The 22048-nt window shown below is 39.5% G+C and overlaps 1 protein-coding gene and 1 non-coding gene across 4 annotated transcripts in view; both read right to left on the bottom strand.

Moving 5' to 3' along the window:
- Tnks2 (tankyrase 2) overlaps positions 1–22048 on the bottom strand; it is an 88744-nt gene that overhangs the window by 43551 nt on the left and 23145 nt on the right. For 2 of the 3 annotated variants that reach the window (XM_070021186.1, XM_070021188.1), the window contains exons 4-11: positions 15709–15745; positions 15401–15476; positions 14931–15025; positions 11777–11843; positions 9450–9636; positions 7850–7971; positions 681–772; positions 519–597 (exon numbers count right to left, since the gene is read on the bottom strand). In XM_070021186.1, coding sequence (XP_069877287.1) covers positions 519–597; positions 681–772; positions 7850–7971; positions 9450–9636; positions 11777–11843; positions 14931–15025; positions 15401–15476; positions 15709–15745 — 755 coding nt within the window. The remainder of the gene's footprint in view (positions 1–518; positions 598–680; positions 773–7849; positions 7972–9449; positions 9637–11776; positions 11844–14930; positions 15026–15400; positions 15477–15708; positions 15746–22048) is intronic. The other variant, XM_070021187.1, reaches the window with a different exon arrangement.
- Positions 4023–4105, bottom strand: LOC138826249 (small nucleolar RNA snR60/Z15/Z230/Z193/J17). Its single transcript, XR_011371605.1, has one exon. It is a non-coding gene; the product is annotated as a small nucleolar RNA snR60/Z15/Z230/Z193/J17 (small nucleolar RNA).

The following is a 22048-nucleotide window of genomic DNA, read 5'->3' as shown; positions in this document are numbered from 1 at the left end:
TGGAATATGTACTGTTAAATAAAGAGCTGAGTACTGGTAGTCAACATCTGTAATCTTTGCTACTCTAGGAGGCTGAGACCTGGAGGATCATAGTTTGAAGCAAGCCAGGCAGCAAAGTCTGCAAGACTCTATCTCCAATTATTCCATAAAATGCCAGACTGGAGGTATGGCTCAAGTTGCATTGTGTAAGTTGATCTGAATCTAGCACCAGGAATATAAACATGTGTGTGCACATACACAGACACATACCACCTGACCTCCCACCTCCAAATAAAAGTGAGAGTACTTAAGGATGACTTTGGCCAATGGGATATAGTTAAAAGGAATGGAGAAGAAAGAATATGTATGTAATTAGTATGTAAATCTTGTAGCAAAAAATATAGAAAAAAATTACCTATGAAACTGTTTTTAAGTGTAGATCAAGAGAAAACAAAACCTCATAAAAAAGTTCAAAAAGTCACCTGCTAAATAAAAAATAATGTATTGAATTACCAAAGATTACCAAAAATGAAATATACCTTTGCTTCATGTTTCACCACTACTTCAACAACATCATTGTGAGCTTTCTCAGATGCCACGTGCAGAGGAGTCAAGAATCTTAAAGAGAAAAAGTCAGCCAATGAGTATATTTCCTGAAGACCAAAATATCAATAATATTTAAGTATGAAAAGTATACTTACTCTTTAGTTTTTTCGTTGATGTTTGCTCCTTTTCTTAACAACAATTCACATATTTGTTTCCTTTTAGGATATGGAGATGCAGCAGCACAATGCTAAATAATTTAAATTGCAGCATTAATCAAAGAATATATGTAAATGACTTTATTTAAAATATTCATGTTTCTTGGTGTTGGAGGCGTGGCTCAAGTAGTAGAGTGCCAATCAATGAGCAAAAGTGTTGGATACTGAGCTCGAGTCACAATACAGAAAAACAAGGAACTTGTGTTTCTAATCAAGAGTAATCAAGTAGTTCAACTTCTTTATTTTTTTGAGCTAACTGCTCTTGGAAAACTTTTCTGAAAACCCTATGAACTAACTATATGACACCCACTATTAGATATTCTGACAAACTTTGTTCTTTATTGTTGAAAAAGCTGCTACTGTTGTGACAGAAATGTAATGTGACCAATCATCTTTTATGGTTCTCATATTGCATGGTGTCTGTGCTTTGTTTAGAATTTTTTCTTTTCAGTGTTGATGATCAACCCAAGGGCTTCACACATGCTAGGAAGTGTCTGAGCTATATTCCCCAGGCGTAGGCTGAGGTTGCTTTACATGGAGAATATTCATCTGGGCCAGGCATGGGTGGCTTATATCTATAAATCTAACCATTCAACAGACTGAGATCTGAGAATATTGGTTTAGCCACCTTGGTAAGGAAAGTCTGACATTCTTATTTCCAATTAACCAACAAAAAGGTGCAAGTGAAGTTGTAATAGAGTGCTAGCCTTGAGCACAAAAGCCTAGCAACAGTGCCCAGGCCAAGTTCAAGACCCCATAACACACACAAACATACACATGTACGCATGCATGGATTCACACACTCTCTCTCTCTCTCTTTCTACCCCTCTGCTCTGAATTCATTCTTCCCTAAACAGTGCCAAGGCCCTGCCTGGCTCTGGCCCTGAGTTCAAGATCCCATACTCTCTTTCTCTGTTCTGAATTCTCCCTGCTTAAGAACACTGATAAAACCGCTGTTAAACCAAATGGTATTTATCTCTCAACTAGTGGCAACAAAGTAAGAACCTTGGATTACCTGTTTGGTACAATGCTAGAAAATGATATATTCTAGGCTTGAGGATAAAGAATCTCTAAGAATCAAAGAAGAAAAGATGCTGGGTGCCAGTGGTTTACACCTGTAACCCTAGATACTCAACAGGCTAAAATTTGAACATCTAAACATTTGAAACCAGCCTGGGCAGCAAAATCCATGAGACTCATCTCCAATTAAGCACCAAAAAAGCTGGAAGTGGAGCTGTGGCTCAAGTGGTAGAGTGTTGGCCTTGAACAAAAAAGGTCAGGGACAGTACCCAAGCCCAGTGTTGAAGCCCCATGACAGGCACAAAAGAAAGGAAGAAAGGAAGAAAGGAAGAAAGAAAGTAGGAAGGAAGGAATGAAGGAAGGAGGGGAGGCAGGAAGGGAGGGAGGGAAAGGAAAGAAAGAAAAGAAAAGAAAAGAGAAGAGAAGAGAAGAGAAGAGAAGAGAAGAGAAGAGAAGAGAAGAGAAGAGAAGAGAAGTGAAAGCAAGAAAAGCAAGCAAGCAAGCAAGCGGAAAGAGGCAGGAAAGAGGAATTTGTTCAATAAATAAATATAACAATGTAAGTACAGTCATGGCTTGTATCTTTACAACCTCAATATCCTGGACTTCATGAACAAGAGGTATTCAATTAAGTCTGAATACTGATTAAATCTCTAAAAGTCAATGTATGTATATTAAAACTGACAGCCTCCTCAACTACTGGTGCTGGGAAAACTGGGCAGCCACATGCACAAAACTAAAAGTGGACCCCAGCCTATCACCATGCACTAACATCAACTCAAAATGGATCAAAGACCTTAACATTAAACCTGAATCTCTGAAACTACTGCAGGACAGAGTAGGAGAGACACTTGAACTTATAGATACAGGCAGGAACTTCCTGAACAGAGTCCCAGGGTCACAACAAATTGGAGGGAGACTCGACAAATGGGACTACCTTACAATAAAAAATTTCTGCACAGCTAAATCTATCGCAACCAAGCTAGAAAGACAACCAACTGGGAAAAAGTATTTACCAGCAATATATCAGACAAGGGGTAAATATCCAGTACACACAGAGAATCAAGAAACTAATTCCTCCCAAACCCAACAAACCAATTACTAACCGGGCAAGGGAACTAAAGAGAGACTTCTCAGAAGAAGAGATAAAAATGGCAAAGAAACACATGAGGAAATGTTCACCATCCCTGGTTGTAAAGGAAATGCAAATAAATACAACCCTGAGATATCACCTTACCCATCAGAATGTCTCACATCCTGAAGTCAGCCAATGACAAATGCTGGAGGGGATACAGAGAAAGAGGAACCCTATTACACTGCTGGTGGGAATGTATACTTATACAATCACTTTGGAAAGGAGTCTGGAGAGTCCTCAGAAAGCTAAATATAGACCTCCCCTATGACCCAGCCCCTCTGCTCCTAGGCATCTATCCTGAACAACAGGAACCAGGATACAAGGACACATGAACATGTTCACAATAGCCAGGATATGGAAACACCCCAGATGCCCCACCCCAGATGAATGGATCCAAAATTGTGGTATCTATATACAATGGAATATTATGCAGCCATTAGAAAGGACAAAATAATGGGATTTGCAGGGATATGGATGGAACTAGAAGAAATCATGTTGAGTGAGGTAAGCCAAGAGCAAAGAGATAAATGGCACATGGTCTCCCTGATAAGTAGATGTTAAATCCAAAACTTAAGGTGATACGACAAAGTTGACAAGACTTGAGAAACAAAGGACTTCCACTCATCTGGTCGAATCACTACTAAATAACCTCATGCTGCTGATCACACACATGGTATGTATATGCACACCGGAGGAAACTAGGAGGAGGACACAGAACTAGAGGGAATAAGGGGAAAATCGTACAACAATGGGACCCATCAGCTGCATTGGACATTGATCAAAAAGAACTAAGCAACTCAATGGCAGTGATGGGAGGGAGGGAATGAGTGGGAAAAAGGGAACAGCTGACACTATGCAAAAAGAAAGGAATGTACATATCACCCGATGTGGAAGAAATAACTATGGTTAAAGCTCATAGACCTCATAAACTTTATAGATCATGATAGACAATCTGCCCCATGAAAGTTAGAAATGTTTGTGAATTTAACGAAGCATCACTATCCCACAATACTGTACAATTTGTGAAATTATGTAATCACTTAATCACAATAAAGAATTTGCAAAAAAAAAAAACCAAAACCTGAAATGTGAAAATCCATGGGAAAAAAAGTTCTGGCTCATTTTTTTTTTTCTTACATCAGATAGGAGTGAAAGACTTAGGATTGCTCATCAGTGTTAAGTCTGCTGAACTATGTTATCATCATTGTATCTGGCTCATTTTTATGTAAAATTCTTCTCTATATCTAAGTATACAGTATTCATGATGTCTGTTCTGATCATAATTTCTTTCTTCCTTCCTTTTTTTTGTTGGGGCTTGAACTCTGGGCTTGGGTGCTGTCCCTGATCAGCTCTTCAACTCAAGACTAGTGCCCTAACACTTTAAGCCACAGGGCCACTTCCAGTTTTCTGGTGGTTAATTAGAGATAAGTCTCATGGACCTTCCTGCCTGGGCTGGCTTTGAACTGCAATCCTTAGATTGCAGCCTCCTGAGTAGCTAGGAGTATGAGCCACCAGTGCCCAGCTCATAATCTATTCTTAATCATAAGAACTTTCCAACCTGGCTTGTAATATATTCTTAATCTTAAGAACTTTCCAACCCGGCTGGAGGTTTATTCTTGGATACTGTTGTAGTTACCAAAACCATTCCTTTCAACCATACAAAATCAAATCTAATTGGTAAACACAGCTCCTTTGCTAAGGGTAATTACCCTACCTCATATAGAGAAAACGCAAAGTATATTTCTAAGAACTATTTATCACATCCCTACTCCTCTGCAAGATCCTAGAGCAGGACTTGCAATCTGAAAACTAAACAGAAACTGTTCCTGCCCTGTAACTATCAAAATCGCCCCTAGTACATTTTAAAGTTAATAAGCTTCTTATTTTAAGGTCAAAAGCTGTTTAATAACAGGTTATTTAGGGGGAAACATCATCTAGTATAATGGTCCCCCCTTACCTGTGCTTTTGCTTTCCTTGGTTTCAGTTGGCTATAGTTAACTGTGATTGCAGAAAATTCCAGAAATAAAACTCATGAAATTCCTTTTTGAAGTTTTACCAAGGATTTATTTTAGTTTAACAGAGTTAAAGTAGAAAGACAGAGAAAAAGAGAAACATTTCCTGCTCACCACGTGGCAAATGGGGGTTAAAAGACTCAACCCTTCAGTTTTAAAGCATGTGCATGTCTGAGAAGTGTGATGAAATCTGGCAATAGGTCCTGCCTAAGATATGACACATCTTTGTCCAGCATATATGAGCTAAAGATGCTACATGCTTTTCACTTAGCAGCCATGTTAATTATCATCAGTTTGACAATGTTAGCAAGTAATGCTTATTTTACTTAATAAATGACCCTGAAGTGCAAAAGTAGTGATGCTGGCAATTTTGGTATGTCAAAGAGAAGCTTTAAAGTACTTCTTTTCAGTGAAAAGTCTAATGAGGCCTAATGAAAAAAGAAAAAATAATATATGCTCAGGCTGCTGAGAGATACAGTTAAATTACCATCTCTTAGTGTATATAATTTAGTTTACAAACTGTACCATAGGTATGTATTCATAAAAAAACCACACTACATGTAGTGTTCAGTAGTATTTGTGATTTAGGCATCCACAGGGTCTTGAAAAAATGTACCCTGCACATGAGAAGATAACTGTATTAGGTATTCAGACTAGAAATTTTCCCAAGTCTGCAGCCTTGTTATTATTTTACTCAGATGATTTTTAAAAACAGTAAAAAGAAACAAAATGTTTATAGTTATTTTCATCTAAAGCACATTCTTGTGACTGATATAAAAGGACTTGATTTTCCCTTAAAATTTCTACTTTTAAGATAGACTCAGTTACACTTACCTACTTCTATATTCTATCATGTATCCCTGTTATGGTTGCTTTCCTTGGACTTCATAACTTATATCTATTATAGTTTCACGAAAGTTTTTTTCTTTTTTTTTTTGTACTTTTTTATTGCAAAAATGCTGTACAGAGGGGTTACAGTTACATGAGCAAGGTAATGAGTACATTTCCTATTGAGCATTGTTGCCTCCTCCTTTGTTTTCCCCCTACCATCCTTTCCCTCCCACCTCCACAACTACTCCCCTCTAATCCTCCCAAGAAGTTTTTTTCTTGCTTTTGTTTTTGTGAGGATCCTGCTACATGGTTCAGGGTGGTGTTGAACTTTCAATCTGTCTCAGCTTCTTGAGTGCTGGGACTACAGGTATGTACCATCACCCCCAATTTACCATAGAAATATTACCTCTTTGAGTATTAATTTAACATACTTTAATTTACTTAATTTTTATTTTATTTTGGCACAGGCCCTGGGGCTTGAACTTAAAACCTGGGGACTGTTCCTGAGCTTCTTTTGCTCAAGGCTAGTGTTCTATCACTCGATCCACAGTTCCATTTCTGGCCTTTGAGTGATTAATTAAAAGTAAGCGTCTCATGAATTTTCCTGCATGGGCTGGCTTTGAACGTTCAGATCTCAGCCACCTGAATAGCTAGGATTACAGGCATGAGCCACTGGTGCTGGGCTACTTTAAGCTTGAAATAAATTTTGGTTTTATTTTAGTTTTAATTTATTGGTATGTTTTTCAGTTTTCAATATTTTTAGTGGAGTCCAATTATTATTATTATTATTGTTATTATTATTTTTTGGTAGTGGGGCTTGAGCTCTGGGCCTGAGCGCTTTCCCTCAGCTCTTCAGCTCAAGGCGAGCACTCTACCACTTGAGCTACAGTGCCACTTCCGGTTTTCTGGTGGTTTATTGGAGATAAGAGTTTCACAGACTTTCTTGCCCGGGCTAGCTTTGAACTGTGATCCTCAGATCTCAGCTTCCTGAGTAGCTAGGATTACAGGCATGAGCCACCAGCGCCCAGCTCCAATTATTTTTATTACAAAGATTTTCCTTTTTTTTTTTTTTGTCGGTCATGGGGCTTGAACTCTGGGCCTGGGCACTGTCCCTCAGCTCTTCAGCTCAAGGCGAGCGCTCTACCACTTGAGCTACAGCGCCACTTCCAATAAGATTTTCCATTTTTAAAGCCTCCTTAAATAGCAAATAATATTATTGTTGGTCATGGGGCCTGACCTCTGGTCCTGGGAGCTGTCCCTTAGCTCTTCAGCTCATGGTTAAAGCTCTACCACTTAAGCCACAGCGCCACTTCTGGCTTTTTCTGCTTATGTGGTGCTGAGCAATTGAACCCAGGTCCTCATGCATGCAAGGCAAGCACTCTTCCACTGAGCCACCTTCCCAACCCCTTATCTTTTTCTTTATACATATGTGAGCATTACTTTAACTCTCAAAAATCACAGACTTAAAACAGCGCCATTACTAGAATAGATCATAATGATTACTTTGGCATGTTGTTAATTATTGTAATTAAAAATTTAAGTCTGAAGCTGGCTAGTGGCTCACATCTGTAATCCGATGTACTGAGGAGGCTGAAATCTGGGGATTGTAATTTGAGGCCATCTGGGGCAGGAAAATCCATGAGACACTCATCGCCAAGTCATCTTTTTTTTTTAAAAAAGGACTGGGAATGTGGCTTAGTGGTAAGAGTGCTTGCCTAGCATGCATGAAGATCTGGGTTAGATTCCTCAGTACCACATAAACAGAAAAGAGCAGAACTGATGCTGTGGCTCAAGTGGTCGAGTGCTAGCCTTGAGCAAAAGAAGCTCAGGGATAGTGCCCAGGCCCTGAGTTCAACCCCCAGGACTGGCAAAAATAAATAAAATCCCTGTCCTTCTTTTACAAAAAAACAAAAAACAAAAAACAAAAAAAACTGGAAGTGGAGCTGAGCTGAGATGCAAATGGTAGAATGCTAGATTTAAGCAAAAAAGCTCAGAGACAGAACCTAGACCCTGATTTCCCAAGATCAGTACCACCCCAACAAAAACCCAATGCCTCCCCTCCCCAAAGCTACATATACATATATAATAAATAAAATTTAAGTCTGAAACTTTACCAATGCTGTTTCATGAGTTTGAGGATGTTTGAAATTGACCATTTCCAGAGACAGGTGTTTTTTTATTCGTGTAACATCAGCTTCCCGTGCAGCTTGCAGCAACGAGTGTCCTTTAAACTCATCTAAATGAAGAAGCATTAAATCTATGTGAGAATTATCAAATTAATTCAATTTCCATAGTAACAGATAGTAACTTTCCTGGAATTAATATCAAAACAACTTCCCCAAATAGCTAGACTAAAGCTGTACAGGTTTTTTTTTTTTTTTTTTTGGTCAGTCGTGGGGCCTGAACTCTGGGCCTGGGCGCTGTCCCTCAGCTCTTCAGCTCAAGGCAAGCGCTCTACGGCTTGAGCCACAGTGCCACATCTGACTTTTTCTGATTATGTGGTGCTGAGGAATCGAACCCAGGGCCTCATGCATGCAAGGCAAGCACTCTACCACTGAGCCACCTTCTCAGCCCCTTGTACAGGTATTTTCTATATATAATTTCTAGAAGCAGACAGTGCTACTCCAGTTCCCTTCAATTATGGCTGAATTAATTCTTAGATATAGATAGATTTAAGCCAATGTAGAATCATGGTCTGTTCTATTTCATAAATGATCCAGAGATACCTACAATACTGCAATATATTTTTAGACTAGAGTGTTCTGAGAATTTTCTAAAACATAGAACTTTTCTTAGTTGAAAAAAAAAAAGGAGAGAAAGGGTGTTAATTATCCCTACACTAACAGCATGTTAGTAGCAGATGGCTTTTCTCATACCTCTTAGGTAACTGCGGACTTGACAAATTGGCTATTGCCAAGTACCATCTACAGTGAGCAAATTAAAGAGGGTATTTTAGCAAAGTTTCTCTTTTACTTGAGAAACCATCTTTTAATCCATTTTCATTCCACAACGAGTCCAATTCAAGTTGCCCATTTATAAGTAGTAATAATACTACATCTTAATTAGATGGTTATTTCTCACTGTATCTATTTTAGCTATAAACAAAAACCACAGAACTTGGTAAAATATGAAAGAATATGAAATATTAAGACCCAGGGACTATATATCTATATCTATATATGGTAAAAATCTTACAAATAACATTTTTAATTTAGCAGCAGATTTAACTAGAAAGTTATATTAAAAGAACAAAATCTAAAAACTTTCATTTCAAAAGTATACCATAATACGTATAAAAAAGCGTAATTTGTTTTCTTTTTCTTTTTTTTGTTGGTTGTGGGGCCTGAACTCTGGGCCTGGGTGCTGTCCCTCAGCTCTTTAGCTCAAGGCTAGCACTCTACCACTTGAGCCACAGCACCACTTCCAGCTTTTTCTGCTTACATGGTGCTGAGGAATTGAACCCAGGGCCTCATGCATGCAAAGTAAGCACTCTACCACTGAGCCACCTTCCCAGCCCCCATAATTTGTTTTCAAAGAATGAATAGTTGTATTTTAACAGCATTTAGCGTAAGTACTAGCTTCCAAATTATTAAGTAAGTTAAACATTATTTATATTAACTATTACTCATATTAAATATACTCAAATATTCCCCCAAATAAACAGGAATTCAGCTTTGAGAAATGTATGTTACTATTCATGATTCCTATACTCACATGACAATCTTTCTTTTAACTGTGGTGTGGGAGCCAAGTCTATAGCACTTTTATTGTGACAATTCAGCAATGTTGGATCTGCACCATAACTCAGGAGAAGAGAACAGACTTCAACTCTGTTCTTAGAAGCTGCTTCGTGAAGAGGGGTAAATTGCCACAAGTCCATTGCATTTACACAGGCACCATGCTGGTGAGAAAAAGTGTATTTTGATGTTAATTTTTGTGACAATTTATAACTGCAATTTAGTACATATGTATAATTTACTATCAGAAAAGTTTAAAAAAGATTATGTCTCCAAGGTTTATTTTTTAAGCTAATTATTTCAGAAAAAGAAAACATTTTTTCCTGTTGACTATTAAACCTGCTTGTTAACAAGGGTCTGTTTTAAATCTTATAGTTAAGAATGAAGCTTTAGATTTAACCTGCATCTTCTTCAAGACATTTTCTCCCTTCTGGAAGTATAAATACAAGTATAGTGAAATAAACAGTACTTTGTATAGTTGAGTTTTGACAGATATACATATCGATGATATCATCATCCAAGTCAAGATTTCGACTCTTCCATTACCAGAATTTTTCCTTGGGCTCTTTTATAAGCAATTTCTGGCCCAATTCTGACTTTTAGCACTGTAGCAGCATGCTTTCTAATTTCAAAAAAAATGAAAAATACAGTCACTCAGGTATCTATATGTACTAACACAATCAATCTGATGTGGCACTACTATTCCAAATGTTGTTTTAAAAGAAGCAAAAGCATCACTGCTACAAATACATGATACCACAGGTACATGATCAATTTGAAAGGGCTTATACAATATTTACTATTATGTGCATTATTACATGCACATGCCCCAAAGGAAACATAAAGGCCTTGGAAACTTTCCTTTCTCTTGATAGTTGCTGAAAGTCAGACAAAGTATTGAGGGATTAATAACTGGGTTCAGGGCAAGAGAAATCTTAAGAGGATGGGGGTGGACACACATGGGCACATACATTCACATGTAGAGAAATTGGGAGAGTTACAACTTTGGAAGGGTAAATCTTGCAGATATAACTGGTGCCTTAATATATGAGTCAATAAAAGCTGCTTTCTGATCTTTGGCTACAAAGTATAGAATTATTCAATGCCATGCTGACTCCAGTAGAGTCTGCTTAGCATGGGAAACCATCTATCAGACCAAGATAGGGGCTTCAGAGACCTATCTCTGAGTTTTGGGACTTCACCGAAATCTACCTCAGAGAATGGGGCTTTACAGAAACCTATCTCCAAGTTTTGGGACTTCACCGTAGTCTACCTCGGAGAATAGGGCTTCTAAGAGGCCTACTCCTGGAAAGGCTGGCCAAACCCCTGGAAAAGATGTGTTTCTGCCTTTCTTTTCCTCATAAGAGTGCCTATTGATCTTTTACTGCTTCTACTGCTCTTTGTACTTGCTCATTGTCAATGTCCCCTTATTCAAAGCTCTTAAGAGTGTTGACGACTCCAATATCTGATGAGTGTCTTAAAAATATGACTAACTCACCATAGTTAAGTGCTACCCTGAAACCCCTCTTATGAAGGCAAGTAGACAAGTTATAACTGTAAATATAAAAGTATTGGGGGTTTCACAAAGTCACTTCAGCAGAAGGAATTATTTGTAAGGGATTTACAAGAAGCTATAGGCTCAGTTAAAACAGAAAGAATGTATGGCAATTGCTGAGATAATTATTTAGGAGAGAGAATTTCCTGCTATTTACTAAGAGAATTGCTAGGTCTCCTTAAAGTTTACTATTAAAGAAGAGACAGGAAAGATCTTATGGAAAAGTTAAGGCCTCTATAAAAATAGGTAATGGTTAATTGGTGACAAACATTGAAACCCAAATCCATTGTATTCCTTAGAGATAAGCCGGAGACAAATGCCTATCAGGTGCCCAGCTGGTGACCACCCAAGAAAGAAGCCCTGCAGCAAGATTGTGTAACCTTTTGCCCTTTCTCATGGAGACTTCTGTTATAAAAGTTTGCTATCCTCTGCATTAAATCGCACTCAGCATCCACTCCTAATGTGTGTGAGTTGTCTGTTTGCCATCTCCCCATCCTATTCCAGGTTCCTCCCCTAGGTGTCCTCCGTCGTCCCGACAGAACCCGGTCTGCGGCAATTCAAGACAGCTATGTTATTTATATTTGAAGTTATATGGTATCTCAAAAATTTGAAGGTAATCATATCAATCCCATATATTTTATGCTTATAAATATTCCTTCTGTTTACCAAGCACTCAGAACAGAAATAAACCATGTATTTTAATAATTTTGTATAATAGAAAATAATCAGAAAGGTAAAAGAGAACAAACCTTGACCAGAAGCTCAGTTACTTCATAATGACCATAAGAACAGGCATTGTGCAATGGTACCAAGTCACTATAAGAGAATGGGGGATAAGTGTGTGAATACAGATTCTCTAGCCCTAGGGAAATTAACAAATTAAAGTTTATTTAATTTTGCTTTAAATATCAGATGATTTGGTGATCGCCTAATAAAAACTTGGTAATATCCAGAGGGATCCTAAGTCCAATAGGGTTATAAGTTAAAATAGTCTAAGTATTCTATCTCCCAAGTCTCTTCAAATCCATCTTCCGCCGATCCTACTATTGGCATTGACTTAATTCGGCCTATATTGTTTTCTTCCCTGTATTACTGAAATAGTCTCCACACTGTAGCCAAAGTTTGCCAAACTTTTGTAAATTAATTACTCCTTGTTTTAATGTTCCTGTTGTTTTTCCTTGCTTTTAAGAGACAATTTTAAGTTTCATTTACAGACTGGGTCTTTCTATAGCGTCCAGGCTGGTCTAGAGCTTCTTCCAGTTTCCTCCTCCTGAGTAAAGAATGCTGTGTTGACAGGTATGTGCCATTTTGTCTAGCACTGTTCTATCTTTTTCACATGTATACCACGGACTCATGAGATTGCCTTCTTTCCCTGGCTTGCCCTTCAGTATCAGTTCCCTGTGTTTTTTGTTGTTGTTGTTGTTGGTCCATGGGCCTGAACTCTGGGCCTGGGCACTGTCCCTCAGCTCTTCAGCTCAAGGTTAGCGCTCTACCACTTGAGCCACAGCGCCACTTCCGGCTTTTTTCTTTTTTCTTATGTGGTGCTGAGGAATCCAACCCAGGGCCTCAGGCATGCAAGGCAAGCGCTCTACCACTGAGCCATCTTCCCAGCCCTCACTCGACCTCTTGAGCCAAGCGCCACTTCTGGCTTTTTCTACTTATGTGGTGCTGAGGAATTGAACCCAGGGCCTCATGCATGCAAGGCAAGCACTCTACCACTGAGCCACCTTCCAGGCCCCTTCCCTGGGTATTTCTACACATACTGAACACTACATATCTCCCTCCATGTTCTGATGTCACTTTTATACATCTTTTGACACAGCTCCAACATTATCTGTATTCCTTGATAATGTTTTTCTGTGCTGGTTCTGGGGCTTAGATTCATGGCCTGGAATCTATTTCTGAGATTTTTTTGCTCAGGGCTACTGCTCTACTACTTGAGCCTTGGCTCCATTTCCAGGTGTGTTCTCTCTCTTTTTCTTTTGTGGTTACATGGAGATATATAGTCTCACAGACTTTCCTACCCAGGTTGACTTTGAACCATAATCCTCAGATCTCTTGAGCAGTTAGGATTATAGGCATGAGTAACCCGCACCCAATTTTGAAAATATTTTTTGAAATTGTGTAAGATAAACTGCTATACACCTAAATAACTGGTAACCTAATTCCTTTATGATATTAACAGAAGAACATCCACCATAACACGGTACAGTGAAGCATTAAAATCCTGCTTTCTGTCTTTAAGCTTCTCCTTCTCCTTGAGCATCACTCATAATTAATCACCACAGCCATTTACCATAACAGCTTCTGGTAACCAAGAACCACTGTGATTTAGTCTCTTTAGTTCTATGTCTCTTTTCTTGAACGGTTAATGGTTTTCTACCCTATCATTTAAAAATAAGACTCTTTATTCGCCTGGGCACCAATTTCATTCCCATTTGACTTGAGTTCCCATCATGAAAGTGTAACTTCTCTCCAAAACAATTTTTCCTTTTGTACTTCAGTGTGTATATAACCGGTTCTAAGTCATTTAGCTTCAGAATTTGAAATACAATTTTCTTCTTATTCCTTTCTCTCACATTATATCCAGACAAAAAAAATTTTTATGCTAATAATATCTATTAGGTATTGAAGCTCTAGGTTCAATTCCCAGCACCAACCCCCCCCAAAAAAAGTAACAACAAAACACATACATAAAACCCCAAACATAACATTTACACTAACATTGTAAAACTGACAGAAGAATATATAGTATCACTTAGTTGAACACAATCATTAATATCTTCATGAATTCAGATTTATCAGTAAAACAAGACTGCTTTGTTATATCTATTTTTTCATTTTTACTTCTTCTCTCATCATTACAAAACATTACTAAGTTCTAGAATACTTTCCAAAACTGCTCTTTTTATTTCTATTTACTTTACATACTCCTCCAGAATGCATATTCTTAACATCCTCTTCAAAATACTATTATCCTTATTTGTGATTACAAAATGCTTAGGGCTGCAGAATGAAGTTTGAATATCTGAAACCTGGTTTTCATGTATTTCTCCAAACCTAACTTACAATGTTTTTTATGTGAATTATCTGCTTCCTTAAGCTAGTCTAGTCACTGTTTCTTTTTGTTGTTGTTTTATTGGTTGTGGGGCTTGAACTTGGCCTGGATGCTGTCCCTGAACTCTTCACCTCAAGGCAAGTGCTCAAACACTTGAGCCACAGTGTCACTTCTGGTTTTTCTGGTGGTAAGAGTCTCATGGACTTCCCTGCCCTGGCTGGCTTTGAACGGTGATCCTCAGATCTCAGCCTCCTGAGTGGCAGGATTACAGGTGTGAGCCACCAGCTAGTCACTGTTTTGTTTTTTTTTTTAGTCACTGTTTCTTATATGGGTTTACCATCTCTTTCTCTTGCAATGTGATGTTTCCCCAACTCTTTGCTTTTCTGAATTGAGACTTGGTCAAGTACTAAGAACCAGATCAAGTGCCACATCCTTCTGAAAGACTTCCCAGCCATTCCTCCCATCACTAACTGCAACCTCCTTGGAACTCTTATAGTACTATCCTTCTCCAATCATTACCAAGCACTTAGAAAATAACTTTTTGTTTATGACATTTTCTTCAGACTCCATAAAGTGTAGTGTATGAGTAGCAGACTTAAGGTTTATAATTCTCTATGCCTGCAGAGCAACCTGCATATCGTAAGAGCTCAAAAATATTAAAAAATGGTTTTTGAAAGGTACTTATTACCTTATGAAATGGTAAGCCCTCTGTACAACACATTAATATTTAGAAAATAAAAGATATGCTTTTTTGTCAGCCATGGGGCTTGAAATGAATGCTTTTCATTATCAAATGTATTATAAAGATCCTAATACTTAAGTCCCCTTTTTGTTCACATACTTACCCTTTATCTTTAGCGTGGACATCAGCCCCATGCTGCAGTAACAGCTGTACAATCTTCACTCTGTTGTAGCCTGCTGCCAAATGTAATGGAGTTGACTGAAATAGCAATCAAATGAATTAATAAGACTTATGAAATGATGGCTGTGAAAGGAAAATCAAGCATAAAACTAGAAAATCTAATTATATCTTTGTTGTCTAAGAAGTAGTTATGTATATACTATAGTTTTATAAATCTATTTTTATGTTGAAGACATAAAAATTAAGTTCACAATGGCATATAGGAAGCAAATAAATGTCTATTATCAACTAAGTTTTTCTAAATTTAAGAATTAATTTGAATGACTACAAATTAATGACTAAGAATTTGAAAGGAAACATCAGTACTGTCTCTTAATGCTTTAGTTTGTAAAAGGGTAGTATATCTTCCTACTACCAGGAAAAGAACATAACATAAACTTAAAAAGAAAGTACCTTCCTGCCATCACTTGCATGGCAGTTGACATTTAATGGTGTAAGTAGAGCCATCATTTTTTCCTCATTGCCACTCCTAGAACACACAAAAAAAAATTAACTGTTTATATTTTTATCGGTGCCTACCTAGGAACATGTATTGCAACCATTAAGATAAAGTCCTTCTCTTTTAAAGTGTGTGTATTGTAGAATTTGAGGTGTGGTTCATGTGGTAAAGAACATTAGTTTAATAAATAAGCACAAGGCCAGTACTGCTAAAAAAAAACTTGGTGGTTTTCATTAAACATACTTATAAAATTAGTACATACCTGGCACTTTCCAAAAGTTCATCTTTCTTATAGTCTCCTGTGAATTAGGAAGAAAACAAGCAGAAATTTAAAAAAAAATCAATGACAATTTTATGCAAAAAGATGAGTGTAATATGGTAGATACATTTGGAAATAAATTTCTAAGAAATGCAAAATAGTTTATCAATACCATGAAATTTAAAAATACTTATATGAAGTAAGTACATGCAATACTTTTGTTATGAAAAAAAATTCAGTGTTACATAATGAAGTCTGACCACCACTATATTAAAAAGCACAGCAAAGGAAGGCCCAAAAGAAAATTCACTAAAACGTTAACAATGTCTGTCTTGGGTAGGGCATTACTGGTAGATGCTCCTTTTCTTTTCCTTCTAAAGTTTTTTTTTGTTTTTGTTTTTGTTTTGTTTTTTTTGTCGGTCATGAGGCCTCAACACTGGGCTTGAGATCTGTCCCTCAGTTCTTCAGCTCAAGGCTAGCATTCTAATACTTTGAGCCACAGAGTCACTTCCAACTTTTTCTGCTTATGTGGTGTTGAAGCATTGAACCCAGGGCCTCATGCATGCAAGGTAAGCACTCTACCAATAAGCCACCTTCCTAGCCCTATAAAGTTTATTATTTTTGTAACTGACAATAAGATTGTTGCTACTTAATGTTACTTAAGATATATGCAAATATCAAAGATTACGTAACTCTTCATGTTGATAACTTTTTTTTTTTTTTTTGCTTATGTGGTGCTGAGGAATCGAACCCAGGGTCTCAGGCATGCAAGGCAAGCGTTCTACCACTGAGCCACCTTCCCAGCCCCTCATGTTGATAACTTTTATTTATATTTTTTTGTGGATATTTTTGCACTTACAGGAGAGCAAACAAAATTATAAAATCAATACAATTTAACACAAGAGTTTGATGAGACAACATCCAAACTGGTGCTTACAATAGGAATTCTACACTGATCTGTAAGGTAAGGCTTGTTTTGTGCCATGATTTTTTTTTTTGTCAGTCATGGGGCCTGAACTCTGGGCCTGGGCACTGTTCCTCAGCTCTTTAGCTCAAGGCTAGTACTCTACCACTGGAGCCACAGCACCACTTCCAGCTTTTTCTGTTTATCTGGGCCTCAAGCATGCGAGGCAAACACTCTACCACAGAGCCACCTTCCCAGTCCAGGCTTGTTTTTTAAGAGAGAAAAATATGAAGTAATTTAGAATAATGAAGGAGGTATGGATAGTCCTGAAAGTAGTTCCTAAGATGTTTAGGGATTAGTTTTAAGTTTTCCAGCAATGCTAGAAGGAACATGTAAAGTCCAAGTATAAAAACTTTTAGAAGACCCCTCAGAGGCTTTTGTCTTTTAGATGTGATTTGAATGGTTATCATATAGTAGATAAGAATCCAGTAAGGAATATGGCAGAGTTGTTTAAGTGAAAAACACATTGATAAGGTTAAAAAATACTTATGAAGTAGCTATATCTTAAAAAAGCTTGCTAATCTAAATTAAGACCTAATGTATCATAATAGAATCCAAGGCTATGAATATGTTATAGTAGAGTCATCTTCATGGTACTAAAATCAGTGTGACCAGAATCCTGTTTTGAAGATGATGGATAAAGATAATTAGTGCTTCTGGAAAGGATTCTATAAAGAAATGATAAAAATATACTATACCCAAAACAAAAACTGGACTATCAAAGGGTTAGACATCAGTTGAATGAAAAGCTCAAGGATATTTAAAAAATACTCTGAATACAGTCAGGCACCAGTGGCTCATGCCTGTAATCCAACTACTCAGGAGCCTGAGATCCAAGTATCATGGATTCTTATCTCCGATCACTGGATCACTCAAAAACTGGAAGTGGCTCTCTGGCTCAAGTGACAGAACACTAGCCTTGCGCACAAAGAGGTCAGGGACAGGACCCAGGCCCTGAGTTCAAGCCCTGCAGCCCTGCAATCAACAACAACAAAAATTCTAAACACAGCAACATGTAATTATTATCACACACTGTTTCCAGTGAACAGTGACAGGTTTAAATATGAATCTGAAAGTTTAAGGTTTCATCTATTGAATGCTGATAGCTCACACCTATAAACCTGGCTACTTAAGAGCTTGAGATCAGAGAATTGAAATTTGAGGCCAGGAAGGGCAGACAAATTTTAGAGACTCCTACTAACCAGCAAAAGCCAGAAATGCCAGCCTTGAGAAACAAAGCCTTGAGAGGGAAAGCCCTTGAGTTCAAATACCAGTAAAGGCACTAAAAAAAACAAACAAAAAAAAGAGTTCCATTTTAGACAAGAATCAAATATAAACTGAGCTCCAGTGGCTCATGTCTATTACTTAGCTACACAGGAGGCTGAAATCTGAGGATCACAGCTCAAAGATGGCCTGGACAGAAAGTCCGTGAGACAGACTCTTAGTACTGGCACCAAAACAAAACAGAAAACACTAAATCTAGATGTACAAAAAAAAATAGCAACTGAACTGACACTATTTATATACTCTTCCTTTAAAAACCAAGGAGGGGGAGGGGGGACCAAGATGGCGACGGGGCAGTAGGGAAACGCCACAGCTCTCTCCAACCAAAAAGAGAGTTCGAGTTCCAACGCTTAATCTCCCCAAGAGACCGACAACAATAAAAAGACGAACACTCAGAGAAAAACCAGAGGCGGAGAATAACAAAAAAGAAAGAGGAAAAGAATTTCAAAACAGAGAAAAGCGAAGACCCCTCCCCCAACCTTTACTGGCCGCGCGGCAGCGCGCCAAGCCGCCGGCCAGCCGGCCCGGCGGGGGCTGTGGGAGCCCCAGAGAAACAGCAGAGACACAGGGGGCCACTTTCAGAACATCAGGTACTGGTTTGCAGAACAGCAGATCGCCAGGAACAGAGAAACCTACCAGCCGGGAGTCTCCACGAGGATCCCACCCCCACCCCTCACTCTCCACCCGAGCAGAGAGGCTCCATCCCGCCAAAGCCGCATGGCATCAGCAGAGTGACAAAAGGACCTGCGGCAGACCACCCGGCCCGCCTGATCGCGATCGCAACGATCCAGCACTCTCCACCTGAGCAGAGAGGTTCCATCCCGCCAAAGCGGCTCGGCGCGACAAAGGGTCCTGTCTGCAGACCACCCGCCCGCCCGATCACGATCGCAACAACCCGGCGGGGTCACTTGGGCCCCAGAGGTACCGAGAAGAAGCTGCCTGAGCGTGGACACTCTTGACCCAACAGCTTCCACAGAGGCAGAGACAGAAAAGAATCACACAGAGCCACCACCGCCCAACCCAGCCCGGATTGCAACAATTGACGACCTACACCACACAGAAACAACCAGCTCCAGGGTGAGTACCCCACAGGGGAAGTGTATCCCTCAAGGGAGACCAGAGCTGGAGGGAATCCCCAGACCCTGACCTAGACTCCCTACCCCAGCACCCGGACCACAGGACCCACTAAAACTGGGAACTGTTTGAGAGCTCCACCAGCCCGTGGAGCACACTCAGCTGGCCAGGCTAGAGCAAGAGCACCCCTGGAAGGGAGCTTAAATGCCCAAGCCAGGAACAGCGCCCCTGGGTCAAGACTACCAACAGTAGAAGAAATTTGAACTGTGTCCCCCAGGCTGTATAACCTAGGGGGTATACACATCAGCACAGGCCTAACAAGCGCGCTCCAGGCTGGGGCCGGAACCAAGCCCGGGGATCCGGCGCCTGAACAACACAACCAACTCCTCCCAATTGAAGTAAAAAGCTGAGCATACGCCTCAACAGAGGGGAGAAAACCAGGAAACAACACTCCCCCGGGAAGCACGCCTGTGACAACAAAAGACCTGGAGGCCCAGGACAAGAGAAGCCCAAACCCCACCAAAACTCCACCCATATACCCTAGACTGGGAATTGGGCAACACAGGCTGCCAGCACCTGATAGTAAGCAGGAGCTCAGACTGTTAAGGCGGCTCAGCAATAGAGTGATAGTCTTGGATGTATGAGGCCCTGCATCTGATTCCTCAGCATCACAAAAGCAAAAAGGGTCAGAAGTGGTGCTGTGGCTCAAACGGTAGGGTGCCAGCCTTGAGCTGAAAAAGCTGAGGGACAGCACCCAAACCTAGAGTTCAAGCCCACAACCAGCCCAAAACAAATAAACAAAAACACATCAGGAGCCCATAGCAGACTCCAGCATTTGGGAGAGTGCATCCAGAGCATCTGTTCTTCACAAGAGCACCCGTAGGAGCAAACACAAGCAGTCTAGGCTGCTCAACCCTTCCAAAGGCGGGAACTGTCAGCAATCTACAGCAGAGAGCTGAGAATCCTAAGTAAGTCAGAATAGCAGCTGGAAATAGGCTCCCAACAGAACCCAGATCAGGCACAGACTCTCTCTACCAATACAGAATCAGCAACCAAGCAAAGACAGACACACCAAAACAAAATTGAAGAGCAGTCTCCTGAACCTCCATGCGAAAATCACAGAGAAAAATCACAAGGTTTATTACCACCCAGGACAGCAAGCTCACCCCAAAAGCCAGCAGCCACACAGGGGAGAGCCCCAGTGGGAGCAAAGCAGGAATGGAAGACAAAGGCTACTTCCAAGGGTTGCTGGAGGCAATGACTCAAGAAATAAAGCGAGAAATTTATCAGAAATTGAAAGAGCACAAGGATGAACTATCCAAAGAGATACAGGGTATCAAACAAGAGATGCATGCAAAAATAGAAGCTGCACAAACCTCAATAAGAAGTGAGATAAACGCCAAATTAGAGGTAATGCATACCTCATTGAGAGGTGAGATCAGTACTCTGAGAACCAACATTGAATCCATAAAGGGATCCATTTCCTCCATGCAAACCACAATAGAAGCCACTGTCAACAGAGTGAATGAAATGGAAGGTCGAGTGTCAGATACAGAAGACAGAATACACCAACTGGACCAAAAAGTGACAGATATGGAAAAATTACTCAAATTAAACCAAAGGGATATTCAAGAGCAAGCAGATAATGCTAAAAAATTTAACCTTCGCATAATTGGAGTGGACGAAGGTGAGGAATTCCAGAGCAAGGGAATGCAACACCTATTTAACAAGATAATCAATGAAAATTTTCCCCACCTCAAAAACGACCATCTTAACTACATCACAAAAGCTTATCGAACACCCAACAAGCAAGACCCCAGGAGAAACACTTCTAGACACATTATAGTAAAAATGATAGATCTGAATAATAAGGAAACAATCCTGCATGCAGCAAAAATGAAGAAGGAGCTATACTACAATGGGAAAAAAATAAGAATTACTGCAGATCTCTCCACACAAACAATGAATGCAAGAAAAGCCTGGGAAAGCACCATACGAGCCCTGAGAGCCAATAACTGCCAACCCAGACTGATCTACCCGGCAAAGCTAGCATTCACATTTGATGGAGAACTGAAAACTTTTAATAGCAAAGAAAAACTAAATGAATTCATAAACATTAAGCCAGCATTACAAAGAATTCTAAGAGGGGGGACACAACCTGAAGAAAGCAGCCAGGAACTGGGGCCTGCCCCAAACAGGCATTACTCAAAGTCTAACTGAGCAAGCACAGGAGGAAAGGAAAAAAGAAAAACTTAGGAAAACGGAATGGCAGGGACAACAATGCATCTCTCTATACTTTCTCTTAATATAAATGGGCTGAATTCGCCAATTAAAAGAAAACGAACTGAGGACTGGATAAGAAAACAAGACCCATCCATCTGTTGCCTTCAGGAGACCCACCTCTCAGCCAAACATACAAACAAACTCAGAGTGAAGGGGTGGAAAAGGATCTACCAATCAAACGCCCCCAGTAAGAAAGCAGGTGTAGCTATCCTGATATCTGACAAAATAAACTTTTCATTAAAATCAGTACAGAAAGACAAGGACGGACACTACATATTAATAAAGGGAACAATCCAAGAGGAGGATATAACCATCATCAACTTATATGCCCCAAATATTGGTGCACCCAGATATGTCAAACAAATGCTCTCAAACTTACAGAATAAAATAGATCCCAATACGATAATACTAGGAGACTTTAACACACCACTCTCACCAAAGGACAGGTCTACCAACCAGAGGATTGGCAAAGAAGCTACCGAATTAAGAGAGGCCATACTGCAAGCGGAATTAACTGACATCTACCGAGTATTTCACCCTAAAACAACACAGTACACATTCTTCTCAGCAGCTCATGGAACTTTCTCCAAAATAGACCATATCATAGTTCATGCAAGGAACTTAAGCAAATACAAAGGGATCGACATAATCCCCTGTATCCTATCTGACCACAGTGGAATCAAGCTAGCTCTCAATAACAAAGCATACAGCAGAAATTTCTCCAATACATGGAAATTG

This window comes from Dipodomys merriami, unplaced genomic scaffold (assembly GCF_024711535.1).
Source record: "Dipodomys merriami isolate MVZ:Mamm:240054 unplaced genomic scaffold, mDipMer1.0.p SCAF_14, whole genome shotgun sequence".
In the NCBI taxonomy this organism is placed as follows: domain Eukaryota; kingdom Metazoa; phylum Chordata; class Mammalia; order Rodentia; family Heteromyidae; genus Dipodomys; species Dipodomys merriami.
The sequence above is the reverse complement of the archived record's forward strand: the minus strand, read 5'-3'. Positions and strand labels throughout refer to the sequence as shown.